The sequence below is a fragment of the Phalacrocorax carbo genome, chromosome 1 (genome assembly GCF_963921805.1).
Source record: "Phalacrocorax carbo chromosome 1, bPhaCar2.1, whole genome shotgun sequence".
Taxonomy (NCBI): Eukaryota; Metazoa; Chordata; class Aves; order Suliformes; family Phalacrocoracidae; genus Phalacrocorax; species Phalacrocorax carbo.
In genome coordinates, this window is record NC_087513.1 from 45802816 (window position 1) to 45821038 (window position 18223).

Genomic DNA, 18223 nt, shown 5'->3' on the forward strand with positions numbered 1-18223 from the left:
AAGGCAGCTGTCATGTCTACACAGCTTATGTTCTTCATTTTTTTCTCATGGGACATGTTTTTCTAGATCACTAATCAGTCTCATTCCCTGCCTCTGACCTCTGTCCAGATTCTCCATTTATTTCTGAAAGTTCTGTGCTGGAACCAGACACTTTTAGGATTACTAGTATTAAGAAGAATGGAAGGATTACTTCACGTGTCTTGAAGGGTATGCTTTCATCTGTAGTCTCAGTACAGTGTTTCCCTTTTTAGCAGTGGTTTAAAAGAGTTGCTTGTGATCTGTGATAATCTCCAATGCTTCTCTGAAGAAAACCCCACTACTTGTTCCACATCTCATACTTGTGTAGCTTTAAGCAGTCAGAGATGCCCCTGCCTTTTATACAGGATTATTTTTTCTGAACATTTTCTCTGCTTTTTCAAGATCATTTTGAATTCCATTTCTGCCTTCCAACATACTTGCATGTTCAGTGAGCTCTCAGCATTTTGGCTAGGGCAGAAAGTACAGCACCCTTCCTTCACTGCAAAACCTCTCAAATCATAGAATCATTTAGGTTGGAAAAGACCCTTAAGGTCATCAAGTGTAACCATTGACCTAACACTGCCAAGTCCACCACTAAACCATGTCCCTAAGCACTACATCCACATGTCTTTTGAATACCTCAAGGGATGGTGACTCAGCCATTTCCCTGGGCAGCCTGCTCCAATGCTTGACCACTCTTTCAGTAAAGAAATTTTTCCTAATATCCAATCTAAACCTCCCGTGGTGCAACTTGAAGCCATTTCCTCCTGTGTTGTCGCTTGTTACTTGGGAGAAGAGACCAACACCCACCTCACTACAACCTCCTTTAAGGTAGTTCTAGAAGGCAATGAGGTCTCCTTGAGCCTCCTTTTCTCCAGGCTAAACAACCCCAGTTCCCCTTGGCCACTGCACACACCGCCGGCTCGTATTCAGCTGGCTGTTGGCCAACTCCGCTAGGTCCTTTTCTGCTGCGTAGCTTTCAATCCACTCTTATCCCAGCCTATAGTATTGCATGGGGTTGTTATGACCCAAGAGCAGGACCCAAATGAGATTATGCCTTTTAAATAAAATGCAGCATGACTGTTGGACCACCTGTGCTCTGAGCAGTCTGGCAGTTCAGGAATAACTTTTGGTCCTAGTGGGCTTCTAACCTCCCGTGTTACGTTCTTGCTGCTGCAGATAGATGGATTAACCCTGGGTAGATATCCAAAGCATCACTATTGTCATGCTGCATTTGGCTGTGTAGACTTATCCTCAAAGAGAGCCTTCTCTGTTGCACTGATCATGCTCAAAGATTTGTCAAGCTAATGTAGTCCTTTCTGCTCATGTACTACCTCCAGTCATTCATACAGTTTCTGTTCTTAATGCAATTTATCTTTTCCCCTGTAGTCCTTATAACTATTTTTTCAGGTGAGAGGTTAGAGGTTGGGGTTTTTGTTTTTTGGTGTGTGGGGGTTTTTTGGTGTTTTTTTTTTTTTTAATTGAAAGATTCATATTAAAATATTCAAGATTTTAGAGGAAGACTTTGGGCAATTTCAAATGCCATTATTTATAACTCAATTTAGATTTTAATGAGGCAAGTCAACAGCAATAAGGACTGCTTAGCTTGTGCTACCTGCTAATTACAATAAAAAGATGTACACATAATCTTCAGCTGTTTTATGAACACACTGACTTCCTTGTTGAGGAAGAATTGTGTGGGTTAATAACACTAGGAGTAAATGTCATTTAATATGTACAGTTGGTCACAATATTGGATAAGCTATAGACAGTTCCAACTCGGAGGAGAAACAGACTTTCAGGCCAGCTGTTGTTGTATCACCAATGTAAAGGACTGAACCTCATTTAGTGGGTCATGTGAGCAGAAGCAAACTGGGCAGGTGGAGAGGGAGCGGTAAAGGCCACCACCAGCTCAGTAGTACAACCCAGCAGAGGTTGTGGCAAATAGCTTTGTTCCTTGTGTGGATATGTTTTGAACTCTAGTTCAGCTCAAAATAGGCTGAGCTGTGATCCAGGAGCCTCTACCTATTGTGGAAACAAGATACTGTCAGTGTAGTGATTTGGCAGTGTTTTGCTACTTTGGGAAGCCCCAGTTCTCAAGCCAACATATTTTTGAGGAGCTCTAATTTGGAAAAGAAACTCCTGTGAGTAACGCCTCGTGACTTATCCTCTTTCTTTTCTGCATTTCCTGAGTTCTAAAAATAACATTTTGTGTGTGGTTAGCTCCAGTGATTTTGATATCTGGACTGTCTTGACTATGTGCTGTATATAATGCTGCTTTGTGAAATGGACATGGTGAGGTTAAAAGAATAATGTCATTTGAAAATGCTTTGGATACCGCTTAGGTGATGACTGAGCTTTGGCAGGGGCTGCCCAATCAAGAAATCTGCTGCAGTGCCTTATTTAAGAGCAGTATAATGGAGTGAGGAATTAGGATTTAATGCAAGGGAAATGTGCAATGTGGGTGGGTCATGCAGATGGATTTTGGTACGGAGATGAAAAAGGTTTCTGCAGTCACAAACACTAAAATTGGAGTGGTGGTACTTGACTGTTAGCAGGCAGGAGAGATGTTAAATCTAATCTAAATCAGTGCTCATTTTTTCCCCAGATGAAAATGACTACTTATGAAAGGTTAGAGGATTTATGGGGGTGTCAAAACATATGGCAGATGGGCTGGATTAGGACTCATGAGTATAGTAATCCAAATCCTTTCTGCCAAGCATTACAGAGGATCTCTTCCTGCTGCTGGGCTACACCAAACGTACACAGTCAGAGGAGCACAGGCTGTCAGGAGGCTCAGAGGAAGAGTTGCTAGTGAAAGTGCTTGTCTGAGCAGAGTTCTTTTGAAAGCACTTTATTTGCAGGCAAAAGTCTGCTGGGGAACTGATTATATTATTTAATTTTAATAAATTGCTGTAACCAGTTTTTTTTTCTTTTCCCTTTGGTTCACTGTACAAATCCTGGAAGAAAGTAAAGCCAAAATGTGAGCTAAACTGTTCTAATTATCTCTGACTATATTAGTACAGAGGGGTAGAAGCTGTGCAAAGTCATGAGTGTTGACAGAGGTAAAAAGGGGAATGAGTCTGTCATTCCCTTTCTGAGCCAATGCTATCTATGTGTAATTAAACAAAAAAAACCAACACCACACCCAAAAACAAACAAAAAAGGACCCTACTTTAAGTTTTTATGACAGAATTTTAAGTGTTAGGGAGGATTTTAGTTTTGGTTTTAGACTAAATCCAGAGGATCTCCTTTGAAATCTGAAAATTTACAGTGGTGCAGCAGTGTTACACAGATTATTGGTAGCTGTAGTTAATGTGTAGTTAATTTTCTAAAGATGTAAAGTTACTGGCTTTTGAGAAAGCCCATGTCTGAAAAAGTTTCTGGGGAAGGATGCAAACCATTTGTGCCTGAGGCAATGAGAGGATAGTTGCAATCTGCTCCTGTAACCAGTTAATCAAGCTAAAAAATCCACCAAAGCTCCTCTAGTTAACTATTACTTTACATCATGATAAATTGATAAGCTGCTTCAGAAAACCACCTACCAGGATACTCTGAACTCCATGAGTGAATCCTTAGATATTTCATTTGACACTGGTGTAAAATGTTTAAAAAAAATAAATTGTTAAAGCATGAATGACAATACCGTATATAGACATGTTGTGTTCTTTGTAGAACCAAGAAGTGTGAGGAGCCGGATCTTACAGATCTTATATTTAAGCTTAAAAGGGGGCTGCAAATATGCAAATAGTTACTCCAGCAGTGAGGATGGATTAGCTCTGTGGTTCAGACTGTTTGCATTCTAGGGCTAGGAGCAAGAGGCAAGCTTTTCATTGTTACTTTTTTACTATGTACAAAGAAGATCTGAAAGTTTTTAGCAGGTTTCTCTATTATCCACAAGGAATGGCATATCTGCTCTGGCATGGTTTTGTCAAAGAACTTTGTAACATGAACTTTCTCAGCATTTAACTGAAAAGTGTGATTGTTTCTTCCAGTTCTTAAGTAAGTTTTAACAAAATAACAAAGCAGTCTAAGCAATCCATGAAAGCTCACTTCTCATCTGTTAATCAAGTTTCACTTGCTTAGTATTTGGGATGTCTTCATCTTTTGAGTGGTGTATAGCCTTCCAGCAAAGACCTGCTCTGAATTTCTGATTAAAACAAACAAGAAAATGTACAAAAACCCGCATCTTCAACTTCCCAGCCTCTTTCTGTTTGAGCAGCATCCTCTTAAGACACTGTAAAGGGTGAAGAAAAAGAGAAAAGAAAAGGTCAGATTTAAAATTTGAGAGTTGTTTATGTGCATGTTTGAAGGAAATAAGTTTGAAAATAATTGAGCCAGAGGGATGAGCAGAAAAGTTTTCCTGTAGCAAAATATGATGGGAATGAAAGGAAAGTTGAACCAGGGACATAAGGTTTTACTACGAGGGCATACATGCAGATCCATGAAATCTGAATAATCTTTTTATTCCAAATATAAACTTAGTTGGGAGTTTCAGTGATAACCAGTTTACACAGCTTTATATCATTAAAAGAATTTAAACAGTCTTGGCAGGCAGGGATGAAACAGTATCTGAGATGAGTTGCAAAGTCTTATCCAGCTTACAAATAAAATAGGTTGCTACAGTAGGCTTTCTAAGGAGTATATTAATCATAAAGTGTAGATATGGGTTTTGATTGATTTATTACCAAAAAATTTTTTATTTTCCAGGATATAGAAATGTACAAAAGCTAATAAATCAACCTGGAATTAATATGGCAAATGAAATATGTGGACTCGGGTTTTGCTTCATGTATAAAAAGTGCCAGCATTTTTAGGTGGTTCTGATAAAAGTATGTAAATATTCTCATTAGAAATTTGTTTGTTCCCTACTAATGCCTTCATTGAATTATTCCGTATTACTTTAATATTGAATGAATTAATCTAACTGCCATTAAATATTTTAAACTTCACAAGGAACAACTGTACAGAAATGTGAAAAGGACTAAATTTCTTCATTAGATAAGCAGATAAATTATGATGACTAGACCACGCCTTGTTACTGGAACATCAGTAACCTGATGGTAGAAAACTATTAATAATAATTAATAAAATTAATTAATACTAAATATTAAATAATAGTTATAATAATTGGCCTAAAATGAAGTAGCACAATCATCTGTATTTCATTATATCAAGGGGAGAGTCCCCCCATAAAGGAGAAAAATGAGCTGTTTGAAAGATATAAGATAAAACATTCTAGTGTGAGGTGCTGCTTCTGAACAACTGAGGAAACATTGAATAACCATCCCAGGAATGTGTAGTGTGAGACGGAAAAAACAGACCTAATAAAATGAAAAATGATTGACAAATAATTCTGTGTAAAAACAGGAGGAAAGATTATCAAAGTGCTTACACTGTATTTGGAGCTATTTGGCAAATAGTTTTCCTTATAAAAGGCATCTGAGAAATTGAAATATAAAAATACACATATTTTAGCTTTCACAGATTCTTCTGCAGAGAATAATCCAAACCAGCTTTCATTTAGGGCACCCGTGTAATTGAGAGCAGAACTTAAGCTCATCAGTCCTAGAAACAGGTGAGAAAATCTTGCTTCCTGATTCTCATTTAGGCAGAAGTGGTACGTTTCTGCAAGGATTTGAGTAAGTGCGTGCTTTGGGATGCCGTGTGGGGAACTCAACAAGCTGCTCCAGCTGGCAAATATTAAGTTATTCCACAAATAAGTGGAGGCTCTTTTAGTTGCTAGCATGATGACATGGGTAGGTGGAGGCAGTTGCGTGCTTCACATAGTATTATTTAGATGGGTATGAAAATGTGAAAGGTTTTAGAGCTCTTATTTAATATGGTGTGCTTGAAGAAAAAACCCAACATATTGTTTAGCTGTGAGATGCAAAATGAGGTGGGACTTTCAGTAGTAGGCACAGCTAAGGCTCCAAATGATCACTGTAATTAATAGGTAGGAGCTGGAAGACCTAAACATGGAATCTGTGTCTCTTTTCCTCTCTTGCCTTCTTGGAAAGTTTATTTGCTTCTCAGGTGAAATACATTAGGAGATACTTTCATTAGGGAAAACAGAACTGGAACGTTCTTTAAACTTTAAATCTAGTGAAGGCGAACTGGTGTTTTAGGAGTGAAGAAAGCATTGTGGGAGGTTATGTAGGACCCATTGTAAGGTTCCATAAACTCCTCTAAAATAAAGAGTTTTCAAAGGGTTACACAACTAAATCTTAAGCAAGTACTGACAGCCCTAAGATCTCTAGATACAGGCTTGATACAGCTTAAATGAAAGAGCCCATTCTTTTAGTCTATGGTCAACAGCATACCCCAACATTTTGTGATCTAAATATCAGAGGCTGAGATCTTTAGTGCTTGTTTCCATTACCAAAAAAATGAGTTGTATCAGATATTTCTTGATTCCTTTTTTTTTTATAATTTCCAGAGTTAAACAACTGGTGTTGATTTACGCTGATCTTTTTTGTTTGTTTGTTTTTCAGAGAAAGAATTTGACCCTTTTCTTCAGCATTGGTTTATTGACCTCCTGGGGGACTGCACTGCTGGGTGTCCGCTTATACTGGATGGGCAACAAGCCCCCGAGTTTTTCCAATTCTGACAATCCAGCAGCCGACTCAGACAGTGTTCTCACGCGCACACTGACCTTCTTTTACCTGCCAACCAAGAACCTCTGGCTGTTGCTGTGCCCAGATACCCTCAGCTTTGACTGGTCTATGGATGCAGTGCCTCTTCTGAAAGCAGTCAGTGACTGGAGGAATCTACACACTGTGGCCTTCTATGCTGGACTCCTCCTCCTTGCCTACTTTAGCTTGAAGGGCTCCAGCAATGAGAGAGAATGCAACGGGAAAACTGTAATGAATGGCAAGCAGAATGCTAATGGGCACAGCTGCCACTCAGAGATGGAGTACAAGACACTGGAGGTGAAGTCAAGCTTTTCATCAAAAGAAGAGAATGGTATAAAAAAGCATGAAATGCAGAAACCGCAGCTTCCTTCAACTGAGAACATTGTCATTCTGTCTCTGTCTTTGTTAATAGTGCCATTTGTTCCTGCCACAAACCTATTTTTCTATGTTGGCTTTGTAATAGCAGAGCGTGTGCTGTATGTTCCTAGTATGGGCTTCTGCCTGCTGGTTACAGTAGGTGTCAGGGCCCTTTATGTCAAAGCCCAAAAGCGCTTTCTGAAGAACTTGGTTTTTTGTTCCACTGCTGCATTAATCGTTTTCTATGGGCTCAAGACTGTTGTCAGGAATGGGGACTGGCAGAATGAGGAGATGCTGTACAGATCAGGGATAAAAGTAAACCCTGCTAAAGGTAATTTTTGCTCTTTACGGTGAATGTTGATTCCTATCTGTCTGTGCCTTGAATTGTCCGATTTTATCAACTGTATCTAAAGAGGATGCTTCAGGAAATGCCCTTTTAAGTTTCAGTAGTATGTACCTTAGTAAAAAAATGAGGAAAAGCAGGAATGTGTTTTGATTAGGTGTTACAGGTTTGACATTGACATGGATAAAATTAGACCCTAAGGTAAGAGGATACTTTCTTTTTCATTGATCTTAGTTCTGCATTTTGGAATCAAAGATGCATTATTAGTATTGCAGACCCCACCCTGGCAATTCTCCATTTGGAGTCTGGTATCTGTCACCCTAATGAAGGTTTTTCAAATATTCACCAAATGTTCTGTTCTCTGTGACTGCAAAATATAAGAAATAGTAAAGGACAGCATCAGGGAGGTGCTATTTTTTTATTTCATCTGATGCAAATAACGTCAATACTACATAATAAAAATGAGGAAATGAGGTCATATTATTTAAGCTAGGAAATTACTGTAGTTCCTCCTGCATACAAGTACTGTAAAGAGTTATTGTCAAATACTTATGCCTTCCTGTTAATGTATAAATGCTAGCTATTTGTAATATTGCCCAGCTACTTCTCTCAAAGGCTGTATCTATGCCATAATGAAATGTGACTGCAGCTAGTGTAAACAACATCCAAACAGGCAGTAAACCGGCGAGTTTAGGCATCAGTAACAATGTTTAGCTGTGGCTCTGTGGTTTCAGCATGTACGGCAGATCCAGCTGGGATCCTGAACTCCATGTTGCCTGGCTTTACTGCTTTCGGCAGATGAACGAGTTTATAAAAGAACGGTCAAAATGTCACCCGTGAGTGCAATGTAGGTAATGACTAAACCGTTGTTATTCACAGTTCATCAGAAGTGAGAGAGGATGACCTGAATGCTTTACCTTTCTGTGAAAGAAAATTTGACAGTGCTTGAACATACCACACTTGAGTTTTTCCAGTTCTCTGCCTAGAAGCCCATTATATAATGCAAAGTAATCTGCTGACAGAGGTATGCTTCTTGGTTAGACAGTTATATTATGCCGTAGTCTAAAAGCTGTGATAGTAAGAGGCAAATGCAGGTGTTACTGTGAGCTGATAGGGAGTGAAAAAGTAGATTTGGCAGATAAGATGCCTTGCAAAGCAGCTTTATAGTAGCTTGTCAATCGTCAGTCTGATTTTGTAACTCTTCTTCATATGCTCTGTCGCCCTAGGTAAAATTATTAAACTTGTTGCTGCGGTAAGTGACTTTCTGTTAACTGAATAAGCACATCCCATTTCTTTCAGTTTTTGTTTTTTTTTTCCAAAACCAGTGCAGGAAGGTAAGAAATGAAGAGAAATAACTCCTAAATATACATAATATAAATCGCAGTGAGACAGCACACCAGAGTGATTATATGATGTTCTGAGACTTAGCAGTTTAGTGACAATGTAAAGCTTGCATTAAAATGTTGGCATTCCTTGGAAAGAGTGTGTGTGCACTTGATTAAGTAGTTAATGTATGTTCTATTTTTGTCCTCAGAGGAGATGCCCAGATATCCCAGACTCTATTAATAGTTGTCTGCTTGCTTTGAGCCACTTTTCATGATTTAAAAAAAATAAAATCTAGTTTTTGTGCTATAGTGTGGGATTGGCTGCAGTGTTGTCTGGAAATTAAACTACTGAATATTATGCTCCCAAGAGACAAGGCGAGCTATTTTCATCATACACATTTCAGTATGCACAGACTTATGTATATATGATTGTCTGGTTTCTTGCCATATAAGCTGACATTAAGTTTCTTGTAAGATATGCAAAAGCAAAGACAGCATGTCAGTGTGGTGATATAGACATGACTGAGCTGACTGTAAATCTCCTTAAAATATCCCGTTAAACTTCTGCTGAATATTTACTAGCCCACACACATTGTAACAAGGCTGGGTATCAGAAACTCCCAGCTAAAGCGACCTGTCACCCAACTCTATTCATTATTGTGAATACTTCCTAGATTATCCCTGGCTTTGACTATGCTAATTTTATTTTCTATTTCTCATAGAATCAGGCAAGCCTGACTGGGCTAGACTGGCTGCCAATCCTGCCAAAGCATTAGGAGATCAACAATTCAAACTACTCTTCAGTAATTAAATGAGGTTGATGTAGGAAAAACAATTTATTTTTGTTTGCCTCTTTTTTTAGTTTTATGAATGCTACTGATAAATAGGCTATTCAGACAGTGAGACAATGGACTGCTCAGTCAAACGGTAGAGTGGAGAAGTGTTTTCCTTCTTTTAGGCTGTTAAGAAGAGGCTACCACTCCTCATTTCTGTTTTCCTCGACTTGCAGCCGTTTCTCCTCATGAATATTTTCTTACTTCTCATGATTTCTGAGCAGCAGAATCATATTCCCTGATGGTTCTGCTTTTCCTTTCTTCTCCTGCAAAGAGCTTCTGAGCAAGAACTACTTCTGTCCTAGGGTAAAAAGCAAAAAAGGATCCCTTCAGAAACTCCCCTTGTGGGAACTGATAACGAAGTAGAAATCTGCAAAGACTGGTTTTGCTAAAGGAAGGAGCTGATCTGTTTTGTTGCAGATCAGTCTGTATTCTGGCCTAGCAGGATGAAAGCTACTCTGCGGCTGGATGCAGTGCAACAACATTGGGCTGATGTGTTGTACTAGTAAGGTCATTTGAGAAGCAGGCTATCAGCACAGGTGCAATTTTGTACTAATGCAACGGAACTGCTTTGGAAATTGAGTTGTCTCACATGGTGATGGTTTATAATCCTGTCCTCTGCGTTGTAGTACGTGTAATAATATCTCTTCTGCTGCTGTGGGATTTTGAGGCAAAGTGGTTCAGTGGCTTCTCCATCTTCAGTCCTCAGTGAAGAAATGGGCAATCAGTGCCTTGCCAGCACTTTCTTCTGGACCCCTCATGGGCACCTTGCAGGCAGAGAAGTAGAGTTCTGCCTCAGGTGAGAAAGCCCCTACCCCTGCAGGCAGCCACAGCCTTTATGCAATTTACATTTCTGCAGGCTGTTTTTGTCAATCACTGACAAACCTGGAAAAAATACTCAAAAACACAGTGCATGGCTCATCTCTTAAACCCCAAAATACATCATGGGAGAGTCACATGAGTAGAAGGTGGTGATGGTGATGCTGAGCCACCGTGCCTGTGCCAGTTTTCCTGGCCACCTTGCTGTGCAGCAAGCAGCTGCTGGCCCTTAGCTGGTGGAGATGTAACAAGGACTTGGGATGCCTTAGCTGCATCTGTTACTGGGCTTGTTCATCTGCAGTTTTGGTTATGACTAGTATTTCAAATATCTCTAAAGTGATCTGTGTTTTTTTCTTATTACAGTTTGTCAGCACTTGAGGGAAAAACAGGGAAGACTGATTAATGTGGTTTATGGATTCTGAAGTGGCTGTATGCATGTTTTGACACTAGGGAGGGAAAGGCACAAGTGTTTCTCTGTGCTGCCTTCAACTTAATGAGCAGCCCAAGTGACGTAAACCAGCTCACATTATTTGAGTGTTCTTTTATAGTGAAGGAAGCCTCCTAAAATGTAACAACAAACAAAAAAGTTAAAAATGGGTGGTAGCTGTCATTTTTTTTTTTCAATTAAACTGAGAGTCATTCTGTGGCGATGATTACCTCGTGTTTAGTATAAAATTATGTCACACAAAATAATTGTTGTCGTTATGCCTTATCTCCTCTAGTTTTCTCTGTAGTACCAAAAGTTGGCTTCAAAAAGCATAATCATTTCCCTCCAGGCTATTTTGTACCTTGCAGTCCACATCATAATGATCTTTGATGTTCAGATATATTTGTTGTACTGTTTTAGCCACTGATTAAAGAAGTAGAAGATAAGAGAGGCTTAGACTGTTAGACTGCTGCAGGGTTAGTAGTTGCATGGTCATATTTACTGATGAAATTTTAGTCTCCTGGTGTTTGCTGTGACATTTGTAAGTAAGCTTTGAAGGTCCTTCATGGAACTAGTTGACCTGCTAAACCAAGTGGGTACTTAATTTTAACCATGCATTCAGGTCTTGCTAAATTCATATATGAGACTACTCTTTTTGCAATGGTGTACAGCAAGAAACAGAAACTAAGCTGCGCCCAACAGCAGTATTACCACATTATTTTGGTGCTATACCTGGTCTGATAAGCCCTGTCTCACAGAAGGCGCTGGTTTAAATTGGCATGAGAACTTTTGGCTTCAGAACCAGTTCTGTATGTTGCTTAGATGTTTGTCCCTGTTCCATCATGTATTGGTGTTAACACAACATTGTATGTTCACATCTTGGGCAGGTCAGTGGGACTTGAACATGTGATTCATTCCTTTCCTGACTCAGTTCTGCAGGAAAAAAAAATAGTTCCTTAATATCTGTTACATAAAGACAAAGTTGGGGTGAGATGGTTGAGTTTCTTGGTTCAAATAATCTCTACTGTTGGAGTCAAATTGCTTAGATGTTCCTGATAGGTGATTAACACAAAAACTAAGGCAAAAAAAAAAATTTGTGGCAAAATTATTCAGATCATCTGTGCTTTAAAATTATTCCTTCTTTGAGATAAAAGTCCTACTTCGAGTTAAAAATCCCGTTCTTAGCATCTTGCTTCTTATGTATGTTACTCTGTTATTCTCAGTGGGCAGCAATAAGACCAAGACATGGTGTTGACAGAGAAGAATATAGAAGTTGTTCCATAAGAATATAGAGAGCCAATTTACTTCTATCTTTCCACTCTTCCTCCTGTTCCCAGTTCTTATGAGTATGAATCACTCAATTTTGCTTAATGTTTTCGGAAGGTATCCTAATACTGAAATACTCTTCTGGACCACAATATTCCTTTTTCCCTGTCCTACTCTTCTTTTTTTTTCCCCTTTGCAACAGGGTTATGAGATCTTCCTGCCTCATTCTGCCGTATTTTTCCCTGTAGAAGATTTAAAGAACTTCTTTTGCTTTCTTTGGCATCTTTGATATAGCATTCAGCCTTTAATCAGTTTCACTCCCTGGAACTTCCTGGATATTTACCTTTTTTCTTTTTTTACTCTGGTGTTTTTTGTTTTTTTTTTTCTTTCCCTCCCCCTTATCATCAGTTTAGCACAGGACTGGTAAGGACTGCTTCTGTATGTGAATGTTAATATATGAATATGAAGTTCAGATTGTGAGGCATCTTAGTTGAACAACAAGGTATGGAGTAGCTGTATGCTCATCTAAGCAGTCGTAACAAAGTAACAATTGCATTTTTGTTTCATTTATAGTTTTAATGTCATTTTATGTAATTAATTTACTGTTTAGTTTGCTAATGCCATCTCCTAAATAAAATTGAAGGAATTCTTAAAGCTGAATTTAGAATTTAGCTTATTTGATCTCATCTATGTAGCACAATACTTGCCTTTCGATTTGAAATGCAAAAATATGATCATTGTCTTTAGTATTTTTTAAAACACCAAATTTCATCTTGTTATCCATGTTGAATATCTTGCAGATTTAATTTCCTCTTTATTTTACCATCAGTAATGCAGCAAGCAAATGTATTTGCTATACATACTTTTTAAAGCGTTAGCATGTGTGTGTGTGAAAACATGAGTTAGTTTCTTTCCATTTACATAAATTTATTATTGTTAAAAAGGCACCCAAATTTGTTCTCACCCAAGAGTTGCTCCTCTGATTTAAAAAAAAAGAAAAAAGAAAAAAAGAAAAAAAATCCATGCCTGTCATTGCAGAGATTGTATGCTCTAGTTCTGTGCACTTGGGTAGAAGTAAATACTAGAAGCTGTTTCCATCTGATTTGACAGCGTGCTGCTGTTATCCTTGTCTACTCTTAGAAAATGATTTCTTGCTAACCGTAGCTGTCAGGTAGAGGTCCCTTCTTCAGCAGACAGTGAAACTACCAACTAGTAGTGCAGTGAGGAAAAGTAGTTGTTATACCTTGTAGTAAACTAGGTGAAGAAGCGATATTTCCCTCGAACAAAAAGGGTGCAATAAACCAGTATTTTCCATTATTATTAATATTTCTGTATCACTAGTGATGATGGGAGACAGAAGGAGAAGAAATACTTTAAAGTATGGCATTCTTCAAATGTGGTTATTAAAAGCTTACATTTCGCTGACAAGAAGCTGGGTTCTCTTGTAATACCTTTAGAGTCTTGTTTTCGATAGCTATTGCTCTGGCATGCAGCTAGTTGTTCACCACACTTTTTTTATGCCTCCTAAATAGAGTAGTGTAATTTTTAACAAACACCACATCAGGCATTTAAAACTACTTTGGGCATTTGGGATTGCATGTCAGTGCTTTGGTGCATATATTCTTTTTTTGTACGCAATTGGCAGTAAGACTCCAACTCATCTTTGGGCCAATAGCCCAAAATATCACTCTGCACAGTAATTATTTCTTGCTTCTTTGGTTCATTTCACTTCAGTAATAATAAAATCACTCTAAAAGTGGTAAAGGTCTGACTCGAATAACATTGCTGGGAATGAAAAATGCTGTTTTTGAAAAACAAGGCTTAAGAGGGAAAGTCATTTCAGTGCGCAGATTGCCATAAAACAGCAGATTTTAAAAATATAAAACCTGCTAATAATTATATATAAAAGTTTTGCATAGTATCACTGTTAAGAAATATCAGTTATATGAACATAGCATCTGGAATTAGCTATTCACGAGTTTTAGGTTTGCTGATGAGCTCATCCTTAGCCTTTGAACAAGCCACTTTAATCTCAGTTTTTGTCTCTGGAATGGAACTCACGCTACCTGTTTTCATTAGACATTGGATCTTTTTTTTAAAAAATTTTGATGATTCATTATTCTACTACAACCTCTCTACATTTATGAGTGTAATACCCCTACTAAGCTAGCTGCTAAATAAATATCAGGATACATAGTCATTATGGTGATTTCTGGCATACTACTAAGTCAACTTTTTTAGAAGTAATTGTCAGAGAAACACAGCACCAACTAATCATCAGTCTTCCCAACACCTTCACCAGAACTTTCCGGATCTTAATCTTTTGACTATGTGTTACATGGATATTTTCCTTGACTTCAATTATTATTTTCAACTTTGGTCAGAAACTTAAGTTTGGCTATTTTTCTGAGAAAAAGCTACTGTAAAGGTAGTATACCTTCTGTCAGTGTTGCAAAATGTTTCCAACCATCAGAAATAACCCTTATAACAAGTACTGTATGGGGAGATGCACACGATAATGAAATGGTCTTATATAAGTAAAAAGGTCAAAGGTTATGGTTACATATTAAAAGTATAATTAGTAATACAGACATTTGTATGGCTATATAAGTCTGTTACTGCCATATATAAATTACATAGGATATACCATGGTAAATTTGGTGTCTTTGTTCATAACAAAAATGACAGAATTTGAAGTGTAACTGTTGTACAGTGTCTGTTAGAGTTCTTGAAATAAGTAGGAAATACTTTTTCTATCTGCCACTCATAATAGCTTTAAGAGAGAAAGATCAGCTAGTAAGTGAACCACATAGAATTGTTTGAAAGTTAAATAAAAAGGCTGCTCTCTGAAAATAGTGTAGGGTGCTCTAAATGGGTGGTGCTGCTGCCCTGGATGATTAGAAAGTGTAGAAGGAATGGCCATTAGTAAGTTGTTTGGAAAACAGCCATAGTTATCTAGCGCATTTGAGCATCCCACAGGCAGCCCAGCCTCAGCAAAACAGTCTGGTTATGCTAAACATGTTGGAGAGATGAAGGAAAGTGGTTTACACTTCAGTTCAAAGTCTGAATTTATTCTCCAGTGACAGTGTTCTCTCCCTCAGTTCTTCAATAGTGCTGTAATTTCCTTTGAAACCCAAGTCACTGTGGGATATCTACTACTTCTTCAGCAGGATTCCAGAAAGCTCAATATTCTTCCTTTGTATAGAGGGAGGACTGGAAACAAGGATACTACTTTTTTTTTTTCCCCCCCCCTTGAATGCAGTCCAACAGCATCTCTAATATGTGAATCTTAAATAGCAGGGGGACAGGAAGAGAATCTGTTATTAACTACTAGCTAGACTTTTTTTTCTCTTTGCATATACTAAGAATTTAAAGAAATAAACAATTTTGAGGCATGGACTTTTATTACCCTATTTTGAGACATGGACTCATCAGGCTGTTATTTCTTCCCCTGCGTTCGCTGAGGTGCTCTGCAAAATCATTCAAAAACTCATCTGTGCTAAAAACTACAGTGCAAAAAAACCCCACCCCTGGTCAAGGAGGGATTAACTTTGGCAAGATGTCTTTTTTGTAGCATATCAAGTGAAATGGTTTGGTGTTTTCTTTGCCAGAAAATGATAGATTTTATTTTCCAGTTTGGTTAAAAGACAGACCTTCAGTCCATATTCATATGTTCCATGGAATTAGCCTGATTTTTCCGAGTGGAAAGAGTTACTATTAATTAGAGGGAAAAAAGTTTATCCAGATTGATTCTCAAGCTGAGCAAGTTTGTTTAAGTGCATTAGTCATCCAATTGTTGTATTATTTTACCTTTTTTCAGAATATGTCAACAAACTTTACATACTGATTTTCACCATGGGTTACATGTCTTCATTTTCCTATCCATAATGGATTTCATACCAGTACACCCTGAGGTCCCGTTACATAAATCTGGTAGAGAAACTAACCTTTAATGTGAACAGGATAGTAATTTACAAACATGCCTCTTTGTACCTTTTCCGGCAGTGTAAAATCCAGGTGTAGATTGATAAACACAAAATATTTCATTTAGATTTCCAATACCCTTCCTTTGTAAGGGGGAATTTTATTGACACGCAGTCTTGGACTGTCATCATTGCCAGCCCTCACACATGCAAAAATTAAAAGATGCCTGATGCAATTATAGTATGTGCAAAAGGCTTGCACATGGTTACAGAAGAGATCACAAAGTAGAGGGACTGAATGCTCAGTGTCCTTTCCTTCTCTTTGCTTGGATGCTCTAGCACTCTGAACTTTTCTTTCCATTCTTAGAACACAGAAGGGATTTGGAACATGAACTATTAAAGGTGCTAGTTGATCATTTTAGTGTCTTCAGTTTCACTGCTGGCAAAAGATGGAGAAAGTAATTTTATGCCCCACCTTCTTCCCTGCCACCTGTATTTCCATACCAGTGTGGATATGTATGGGCTGGCAAAGCTTCACTGGCTCTGCCTTGCCTTAATAAGGGATTTAAAACAAAACAAACAAAACCATAGAACTTCAAGTGTCATGAAAAGCCTGCTTCCTGGATATGCACTAATTTGCCTCTTCCAAGTGTGACACAGGTTGTCTGAGCACTCTGACAATTCTCTGGCTTTGACAAACCCTAGCGCTGATTTCCTTCCCCGCCACCCCGTGGCTATTCTGGCACGTTTCCAGGACACTGTCCTCTCTCTCTTCCCCTTTCCTGGAGAGGAGCCAACATGATCCATCTACTTTTAGCTTTGAGGACCAGGGCTGTCATTTCAGTCGGTTAAGTGCATGATACCATTTCTGCAGGAGGCTGGCTTACAGTTCACCACTTGGGATATAAGTGATGATTTTGAAATATATAATTGATTTTTTTTTTTAAGAACCATGCCTGCTGTTTGAAAAGTTACGTAATTTCACAGATTTAGTACATGGTCACCTCCTTGCCTGAGTCAGCTTGGCACTCGGAAGAGTTCCTCAGGGTTAATCCTGAGTTGTCGGGGGCGCCCAGAGTTCTCCTCTTCCACTTGTATTGTTCTGCTGCTCTGGCCGCCTCTCACTTTCCTGAATGATTTGAGTCCATTGCCTCTACAAAATACAATTCCTTATGAGAGTTTTGGGTCAGCGCTGGTTCACTGCTTGGTTCCTGACCCTTGTGAAGTTTCGTGAGATGGGAACTTCATGGCAGTAATGGCTTATGGTTTCACACACTTGCAGCACATGCATAGATGATGAAGCTGTGCAAAGGTGTGATTGGGCTCTGCTGTGAACCAGACATGACTAGATTAGATATTAAAGGTACTATGATCTGCCTTTTCTATTTTATTTTATTTTATTTTTCCTAACCTGGATCAATATATTTGTCTGATGTATACCATAGCCTTACCAAAAACCATTTTAGCATGAGGGGACAGGGTGACAGAACTGAATGGACTGGAAGGTGGTAGGTGCAGGAATTCCTTAAAATGGTAATTCCACCAGAGCTGCTGTATCCTGAAGTAACCCCCAGCAGTTACCGCCTTTGACAATGGGATTTCTATTGAAATAAAATGTAACCTGTGTTTATCAGTCTTCCAGTATTACCTTTTTGTCAGATGAAAAGCTATTTCCTGATGTGTTGGGGTGTGCCAGCACAGCTTGGAAGGTGGAAAAGTATTGTATTGTCAACAAGTCCATGATCTTGCAGTAGTTTTAGCTTAATCAGGGTATCTTTGTCAGAGTTGCAACAGTAAACAAAAGTGAATTGTACAAAGATTGTGAAATGGGAGGACGCATCCAGAACAAGATGCACGTTGGTGTTGTGTTTGCATATTTATAAAGAATACCTACAAAGTTGCAGTGAGGTTGTGTTTTCTGGTTTGAATCTTTTTAGAGGTTTTGCAGTATGAGCAGGGGCTTTATGGGCTGAATCTGGTTTACAGGACAGCTTTGTCTAGGCTATTATCTTTCTTTTGTGGGAGAAGTGGAAGGACTGTCCATATAGGATGCTGGCTGTACTGAGACGACTCCTGGGAGACGTAAGATGGTACCTCCATCTGAGAGATGAGTGGTTGGGAAGCATGTTTCTTCCTGAATTACTCTGTTGACTAGCAGTGAGTGAGGGCTGTGCTGTTGAGAGTTTCTATAATGTTACCCTGAAAATATTTTACACTGCTAATACATAATTAAAAGCAATAAGGAAGTGTTATTTGGTCCTGTGGCACCTCAAAGGA

General features: G+C 38.6%; 1 protein-coding gene across 2 annotated transcripts in view; it reads left to right on the forward strand.

The window, feature by feature from the left end:
* TMTC2 (transmembrane O-mannosyltransferase targeting cadherins 2) overlaps positions 1-18223 on the forward strand; it is a 260675-nt gene that overhangs the window by 142485 nt on the left and 99967 nt on the right. For both annotated transcript variants that reach the window (XM_064450359.1, XM_064450367.1), the window contains one exon: positions 6513-7341. In XM_064450359.1, coding sequence (XP_064306429.1) covers positions 6513-7341 — 829 coding nt within the window. The remainder of the gene's footprint in view (positions 1-6512; positions 7342-18223) is intronic.